Source organism: Uloborus diversus, chromosome 9 (assembly GCF_026930045.1).
Source record: "Uloborus diversus isolate 005 chromosome 9, Udiv.v.3.1, whole genome shotgun sequence".
Lineage (NCBI taxonomy): Eukaryota > Metazoa > Arthropoda > Arachnida > Araneae > Uloboridae > Uloborus > Uloborus diversus.
Genome location: NC_072739.1, coordinates 119,736,214 through 119,745,582, shown reverse-complemented (window position 1 = coordinate 119,745,582; position 9,369 = coordinate 119,736,214). Strand labels below are relative to the sequence as shown.

General features: G+C 30.6%; 1 protein-coding gene across 1 annotated transcript in view; it reads right to left on the bottom strand.

Annotated features, from left to right (window-relative positions):
* The window catches only part of LOC129230461 (GPI inositol-deacylase-like), a 41,978-nt gene continuing 32,609 nt past the window's right edge, over positions 1 to 9,369 (bottom strand). The window contains exons 18-22 of the mRNA XM_054864861.1: positions 8,588 to 8,681; positions 5,564 to 5,627; positions 3,893 to 4,055; positions 1,513 to 1,772; positions 1 to 172 (exon numbers count right to left, since the gene is read on the bottom strand). Coding sequence (XP_054720836.1) covers positions 1 to 172; positions 1,513 to 1,772; positions 3,893 to 4,055; positions 5,564 to 5,627; positions 8,588 to 8,681 — 753 coding nt within the window. The remainder of the gene's footprint in view (positions 173 to 1,512; positions 1,773 to 3,892; positions 4,056 to 5,563; positions 5,628 to 8,587; positions 8,682 to 9,369) is intronic.

The following is a 9,369-nucleotide window of genomic DNA, read 5'->3' as shown; positions in this document are numbered from 1 at the left end:
TTAATCATACTTGATCCAGGGGCTACTATAAAAAGCATATGTTTGTTGAATCCAAACAATTACAAAGACAGAGCAGAGTATGTAGAACAGTCTATAGAGGGACAGGATGCAATATATAGATGTTATAACTGCAATGCAATGGACTAGATGTGACGTGATTTCATATTTGACTCTGAAAAGTAAGCATAAATAATTAAGTAAATTTAAAATAAATAAACAAATCACACTAAATTTCAGCCTCTTAAATTCACTTAATTGATGTTTGAGAAAGTAAGTTATAAATATATAATGCATAAATCAAACGAGAAAATTCAAACAGATATCTGCTCTTCTTAAAATGAAACATTTAACAATAAATGAATTTCCTTAAAAAAATTTCATAAAGTGATTTTGTTGATTAAAAATACTTTAAAGAAAGAAAAATCAAAATTAAATGAACAAGTTATAATTATTATTTTTTAAACTTTTACATAAATAATCTGATACAAAGTTTTAAATTAATTTAACTTTTCAAAAAATAAATATTCAATTGCTTAAAATGCTAGCTGGTTGAAATTTAAAATTTTAAAAAAAAAATGGGAAAATTTTGAAATGTTTTTTGGAAAAACTCCCATTCCTCTTGTTTTTCCTACACTCATTAACAATTATGTACGTACGTGTTTGTAAAAGAATAGTTAAAATGCTTATCATCTGCAAACACACATTGGAACAATAGTTTCCTTCTAAAATATTTTAAATGTACATACTATGGCTATTCAGGGTTGATTATTATAGTTGCATAGAAATTGAACATTTTATTTCAAGTAGCCCACATGAAAAGACCTAAAGCAAATCATACGTTCAATTGCTTAGCTATTATAAATTTCTATATTTTGTTTAAAACTTAGTTTTTAAGTCCATATCAAAATACCTTAAACAAAATATTGCTTTGAAGATTAACTACCATATTCCTTTTGTTTAGTTTAAAATTAGTTTTTGCTACTGAATACTGATTGAAATTAATCAGAATTTCTGCATTATATCACTACTTTATGCATCTAATATTGTTCTAAAACTCATTGTATTAACTTTGTTCACTGTTAGAGTTGAGTGTAATAGTATATTTTTATTCTTACAAAAGCTCAATGTACAGATTAGTTCTTCTATTTTCGTTTTCTTTACTTATTTTTTCAACATTCTAATCTTGAAGTAGTTGTACTTCAAAAGTTACCTTTTAATTCAACAGGTAACTTTATTTTAAACAAGTGATTTTTGCGCATTTTTAGGTTGAAGATTTTTTTTTATTGTGTTTGTATCTTGTCTGTTTCCTATTTTTTTATTTATTTTTGTATGTGTCTGTATGTATGTTTTCATAAGGGCATACAAATAAAATTCACAAAAATATCGAAACTCACTTTCAATGAAAGTTAAAGCAACAAACAATTGCTTAATAAATATTACAACCAATTAATAAAAAAATAATTTTCTTCCCCGATCCTCCCCCCCCCCCCAAAAAAAAGAAAAAGAAAATACCTGTTAATGCACGGAGCAGGCAGTGCCCAAATAATATAGGAACAAAGAATGATCGTGGTGCAGGGATAATTATACGGATCATTTGGAACTCGAAGGGAAAATTCCAAGTTCTTGAACCAAGCTATGAATCCCGGTGAAACAAGCATGACCACGCATGCATACAGGAGCACCAAGGAAAAATGAAAATACCACCTCAAAGTTGCAGATGTGGTCCCTCGTCTTTCTTCTTCAGCCCTACACCTGGCATGAAGGAGCATTAACTGGAAATAAAAAAGTATAAATAATAAATTACAGGTTAAATGAACTAGAATGCATATTTTTTGCATGGATAATCCCCTCCCCCCAGTTTAATAACTTTATTTTATTAATTTTTTTTAAACATATACTCCATACATACAATACATACAGGTTGTTTTATAAAAAGTGGGACAAAAGAATAGCCCAGTAAAAATTCTGTATTTGATCTTATAAAACTAAAAATATCAATTTTCTATTCAGCAACAGAGAAAAATCTTTCTGCTTCAAAATTGCTTCTGGAGATGTTGTTCAATAAAATGGCTATATCCAAGTAAACAAAATCCAGGCGTATGTTTTGTTGCAGATTTCAAAGAGGACCACTGTTGATCGTCATTCAAAGATATTTTCACACAAAATTAGTAAAGAACGACCAAATTGTCACAACATTGAACAGTGGGTGAAGCAGTTTCAGGATAAGGGCTCCTTGTATAAGAAAACCAGGCTAGGGTGGAACCAAAGCCTTAGCAGCAGGGGATGAAATCCTATCAGCGAAAACCAAATTTGAAAAACATTATATTCGAAACAATTCAATGTGAATCGTTTTAATGAAGTCCTAAAGATTAATACAATGTGCAAGTTCTGAACCCTCCACATGAGTCACACAACGGCATGATTAGGTATGGCCATGTCGATCGGCCCATGCTCATCTACAGAAATATCCACAATTCCAGCTGACACCTTTCAACCTGTGCAGGCGTTAAAACATTCTGACAGTACTTGAAGACGCAATTTCGTAACCAGAAGATTTTTGTGTTTGCTAGATAAAACTTGTACGGTTGTAGTTTCCGAAACAATTTGTTTCGATTAAATTTACAAAATTTGTGCTGTTTTTTTTTTGTCCTATTCAATATGAAACCCCCCGAATGCACACACATACTTTTGTACATATACACACGCAGATCTATATGTGACAAAAGCACCAGAGGATATGTGTTAAAGAACACCCCTCCCTTCCCCATTTAGCCCATTCAGGTCTATTAAATGATGGACTTGAAAACATCATTTGTTTTGGATCCTTCTTAATGACTGTTTTCATAATTACCTTTCATTAAATCTTGCAAGAGAGTTCAAGGAAAAGTTCTGCTTTACATTTTTTGCAACAAACTTGAATTTCTTACCTTTTTTTTTTTTTGAGAAAAAAAACTGACCACTATGCCGTAGTAAAAAAGGATTTTAAAGGCACAATTATTTCTCACTCCATCAAACAGGAATTTGTAACACTAAGAATGATTTCATTCAAGTTCTCAAAAATAAATAAATAAATAAATAAATAAATAATTAGTTTATTGTTAGCTAAATAATGCAGATTTTGCTGCACAGTTCCATCAACTGTTTGAAACCACACATTGTGGAGAAGAGTCTTGATGCAGTTGTGCTCTTAACAACACTTGATTGAAATGTTGGTAGTGATTTAGGGACAATTTTTCAACTTTACTTTTTAAGTATTTAGTCAAATGAAAGTTGATGACACAAGAACGGACAATCAGAAGGAATTGCATTTTTGATTGCCTTCATTTAGTTAAAATGTGTGTTCATACTTTGCTCATTGTAAAAAGACTTAGTTCAGCTAAGTTGTTATCTCTGAAATTAGTAAAGGATAAAATCTATGTGTTTGTTTATTTTGTTTTTTGATGATTATTTATCATCTTTAGTATAAGCATTTGTTGTCTCTAGAGTGTCATCTAGAACATCATTTGCAGTTTGTTGATGGCAAGATTTACTTTTATGTTTAGTTGACAATTTGAAAAAATATTTTTTACTTTTAAAGATTTGGTGGTTTTGCTTCTCTATTTCTATGAAATTTCCAACACTGATGAGTATAGTCTCATTTTCACTTCATAGGCTTTAATATTTTGGCGGATTTTCTTAAAATGCTAGATGATTGTCATCAGTATAATATAAATGCAATCAAACAGGAATTGTTATTTTACACATAACATTGGAAAAGAATCACAATTCCCAATGAACAATTTAGCACTTAAATAGACAGCATTGAAATATTTACAAGAAGATCTCACATCTCAATAATTATACATTACATAAAATAAAAAGAGAATAATAATCTTTTAATTACAATACATACCACTAAGAAGTAATAAATGAAAGCCATAATTATTGCAACAGAGCTTGAAAAATATGCAGATACGGAAGCCAATAATGCACCATAAAACAAGACTACTTTGGACATCTTAACTTCTTTCCTAAGAGTTTGCTCCAGGGGCACTAATGTTGCATTCAAGACATTTCTGCCAGAAAAACATAAAAGGTAATAAGTATAAACAAATTAGAAACTTCTCTTAATATTGAATATTTAGACATATAAGAGATTAAGTTGATAATGAACAGTAATGATTAAATTTCTTTGCGAATTTTAAGCAATTTCATTGCACTTTTATTGGTTTCCTAATGATTGCATGAATTAGTAATCATAGGCCTACTTTTTTAACAAAACAAGCTTGCTTCCAGGTAGTTTTGCTGAGTTTTTCTAAATTAATTAGTTTTAGGATACAAGCATATATTGTTCTGCCTTGTTTCTGACTTATGGCCAGTAACTTACAGCTTAATATGGCTTCAAAATGCCAAAATGTCCCAATTTCAGGAAGATTATGAGCTAGAGAGAAGAAGAAAATTAAAACATTTCCAGAAAAAAATGTTGGATTGCTAGTCACTGGTGATAAATTTATTCTAAAGAACTTTATTATTATTGTAGAACATACTTTACATTGGCCTAACACATATGCAAGCATATTTTTTTTTCCCCCTAATGAATGAGTAGTGGAATGGCAAAAAAATATGGAGTTGCAAATTCTTAAAGCAATGTTACTGAACAAAGTTTTAAGTAGCATTGCTAGTAAAAAATTTGAAGGTAAATATAGTTGGTTTTGGTTTTTTTAAGTAGTCAAAAAGAAAAAAAAAGAAAAAAAAGAAATTTCTAAGCTCAGAGGGGGATATCTTCACAATATCACCCTTACCAGAGGCAGATTGAGACTACCATTGTAGGGGGGGAGGTATACTGAGGGATGGCAGCCCCCCCCCCTTCTTATCTACAAATGAAACTACGGTTCTGGACACGAAACATTTCTGAAACTACTTGGGAGTCAATAAGAAGCACAATGTAGTTTCATAAGTGATGAAAAGAAGTAATATTTTAAATGTTTACTTTAAAAATTGTTTAATGAATTAAAAAGATTACTGCAATTGTTTACATTTTATTCATGAATTGTTTGAATATAATGAGGATGTATAAATGCCAACTGTTTTTTTTTTTTGGGTGGGGGGTCATGACTCCCAATGACCCTCCCCTGTATCACCCCTGACCCTCAGCCCTCAACCCTGACATGCCACTGACCCTTTTATCAGCATGACAATTCATAATTTATGATTATTAGTGGAATTGTTTGAAAATAAAGAAATAAATGTCAAATTTATGCTTTGTAATGTTCCCTGAAAAGAAATTCAACTTAGAACTATCAGAAGTTCTCCTAAAAGTTTTTAATTGAAGTAGTCAGAAGCAAAGGAATTACAGTGGACTTTTTTAAGTTTTGAATAAAACACACATCAACCTCTAGGTATGCTGTCATTGAAAAACTTTTCTTAATCATGGTGTATAGCAGAACCTGAAACTGCTACTAGTAATATTTCTCGTTCCCAAACAGAAGATAGTTCCTTCTAGATTTACACTAATTATTTCCAACTTTTAAATTTTGACACTGACATCCTTTGGCTTCTAGGTGCTTTAATTTTATAATTTTACCTGTGTCTAATCCAAATCCAAAAACTGGAAGTCCATTTAAATAATACTTCCAGCATAGAATATACTGTAATTATAAGTCCACATGCAATGAGGTACAAGGAAGTTCTCAATATAAAAGTAGACATTAGGCTTTTGTCTGCCTGAACCACTTCGTCTGGAGCAGGGAGGAAAGGCATAATACCTGGAATCCTGAAAATACATATAGTGAATAAATATAATAAAATATAATGCAATGGTAGATGAGAGCAAAGAGCACAGTATCAGGGGCAGATCCAGGATTTTTTTCTCACTACCTATTTTTGTGAAAGTATTGTATCAATATTCTATTTTTGTGAAAGTTTTTTTTTTTATCAGCATTGATTTTGTGATCTTTTAAAGGCACATTCTAATTTTTGTCTCAGAAAATTAGAGCAATTTAAACGTTAGTTTGAAAAGTGCAAATGTCATTAACTAATATTTCAAACTTTTTTTCGGGGGGGGGGGGGGGACCTAAGAGGTAGGGAAAATATCATTATATCTCAGCTCAATAAGCTTTGTACTGTGTACAATTCAGGAAATCACCATCCCTAAAATTGATGCTAAAAGATTGCTTAAAAGCAATTTGGCGAAAAACTGAAACTTGATTTTAATACTATGAAAAAGTTGTTGCCTAAGTGATTGTTCATATAAATCATCTTAGCATTTTATTTTATGAGTAAACTATGTTTTAAACAGAAAAAACATGTTTTCCATTTTAAAACACAGGTTTTTGTGAAACTTTCGTTTTTTAAATATTGTTTCTAGAATGTGTCGATTTTCAAAGTTAGTTTTGTGAAGCTGCTGATTTTATAACTTGATTTTTGTGAAAGTACCGATTTTAAAATAAAATTCTTGTGAAAGTACTGAAAAGCGGTAGTAAAATCAACCTCTATTGGACCCTGAGTATGGTGAATTTTCACATGTGAGAGAAATAAGCATAGAAAGATAAATTTTCATTGATGACAGCAATGAGCATACAAAGTCCAAAAGAAAAGAGAAAAGAAAAAAATTCAGAATTTCAAAAGCAATTACAGTGGAGCTCCAACTATCTGAACTCTGACTATCCCAATAGCTTTTTTCTGCAAATCACTTTGAAAATTTGAAAAAAAAAAAAAAAAAGAAAGAAACATACTGCGATTCGCCAAATAATGATTCTGTTTACATATGCTTTTGGCCCTCCCTCCAAGAAGCTAGAGTGGGAGCAGCGCAAATGTTAATGAAATAATAAGTCACTGTCTCATTGGTAACGCTTTACAAAGGGATTTCTGAATAGTAGCAACTGGCTACCACAGTCACAAAAAGAAATGATAATAACTTTTGTACTTTTGTTAGGCACTTTTCAAAACAGTATGTATACAGTGCAAAAAGTAAATAACCTATTTGCTATTAGTAATAGTAACAACAAATTAAAAGACTATGATACTCAAAAAAAAAAAAAAAAATTCACTGGATAGATTTTTTAATGTACAGATATGAGCATCGAAAAAAAAAAGTAAATATTTAAAAATTTTAATACATATGTAGGCAACTATAAAAAATGAAAGTAAATGTGAAAACTTAAACCGACGTTGGTTTATTTATTATTTAAAAAAGCTCCGTTGCCAGACATGATTATTTGTGTGGAAATTTGGAATTCTAAAAGATTGTCAATGCAAAAACAAACCCTTTATCAAAAAAGAAAAAATGCGATCATAGACAGGCCATTTTTAAATATGGGCAGATATAAAAACATTAGAAACTATTAATTTATTCTCTAACTGAAAATATTCAGTGAATAAAATGAAAGAAAAAAATTATCAGTACATAATCAAGATAATGCTTGCTAGAGACTCAAGAGCAGGGCTCAAATAGGATTGGAAACATGACGTCTTAGCACAACATGATTTTTTACAAAAAAGAAACACATGATCGCCTCTTTTGGCAACAAGGACTTGATTCTTTAGTAGCCATTTTCAATGAAATGGTCCAGTATTATCCACTGTCATTCAACAAATAGGTATTTATACAGCCATTGCTTAAGATTATTTATGTGACATGGTTCCAAAGCACCAACAATAACTTTCATTGTTTGTCCAATAAAGTCTTTTAATGACTTCTTTCGGATCAATTTGAAGTATATTTCAATATTTCACAGGAGTTGTATATAACATTTACCTTTTACCATTTTAATAACACTTATCAAGTGGTTGACAAACAGAAGTACAATTTTGGGGAAAATATTCAACTCCAAAATGTTCTATGATTGAAGGCTCATAATCAGGGGTGCAGTCGTCGATCAGAAGCAAAATTTACAATTTCAGGAGTGAACCTAGTTTTTTGACCTGTATTTAGAAGGCAAGGATTTCACCTCCCTTTGTTGAGAGAAATGAACAAGCAAAATCCTCATATTTCTGCATTTTGAAATGCATAGAAATTTTGGGGCTCTTCACAAATGACTTTTACGGCCCTTGTCCATATTATTTACCCCCTATGTCCCTATATATTACTCGCCTCATTTTGAAAATCTTGGAACACCTTCAGGTTTGGGCACGGGCCAACAGGTGTCCCCCCCCCCCCCCCCCCGCATGCTTGCCCCTCAATAAGGTAACCTTTGTTCAAGTGGAGAAAGTGAAAAAGAATTTTGAAGCCTTTTTTCCTCTGTTGTTATGTAATAAACTTTTAATTTTCAAACATTGGAATTGTCACTCTCTCAATACAATCAATCAATGTTCTACTTTTAAATTCATTCAGACAGCAAAATTGTTATTCAAATGGTTTTTGTTATAATGAGATTTAACTATAGTATAAATTGGAATTAAATTTCATTAAATATAAAAGAGTAAAAATGCAATTCATACCAAATAAAGTGATAAAATATACTTGGCACAATGACTAAACTGACAAATGTTGGGTAGTTCCCAAAAACTTGATGAAATGATGGCAAAACATCTAGAGAAAAAATATCCAGAATAAATAAATATGAATGCAACTACATAGAATAATAGCAAAAACATTACTATATAATACCTGATTTTCCAATGCTATGCATTTGTCCACTAAAAAGGGCCAACAGAACAGCAACCACATAGCCGAAGGCATAAGTTCCATAAAATTTCACATACTAGAAATAAATATAAAAACACTTATAGTCTGACTGCAGAAATACAGCACCTGACAATTATTTCAGAAACATCACAACAACTGACAAGTTTTATGAAAGAGAAAGTAATTCAACTTATGTCTTATAAGATCAGAAAAAACTATTTGTCATATTTTGAAAGAACACTTGCTATATTTCTAATTATTTTTAAACAGAAAAGAAAAACTATAAAACCAATCATAGATGGCATATAAAAGCAACACACTATAAACAAATTGATTATCAGAAAAGGGATGACAGTGTAGCGAACCATTCTAAACTTAGTTTGCAAAACTTATTTTACTACATTATATTTTGAGATTGGAGTATAAATTAAGATTGCAGTGAATAAATTAATTTTGAGTGAGATAATTTAATTTTCAATTTTCATTCTGCTAGTAGAAGTTTGAAAATAATATATGTACTTTTGACGAATAATACATAAAATTGATAGATTGAGTTGAATTAATAAAGTATTTACAAATATATTTCTGTTATGTGATTACTTGTTATTGAAATGTTTCAGTTGCAGCGATAACTGCATTTAGTAGGTGAAAATTTAAAAATGACAAGTTTTGCATCCTTTATTACAAGCCTACTTTTGCAAATCTGTTCTTCAATTTTTCCTCTGTGTACTGCACCTTCATGGAAATAAACACTTGTAACTAAG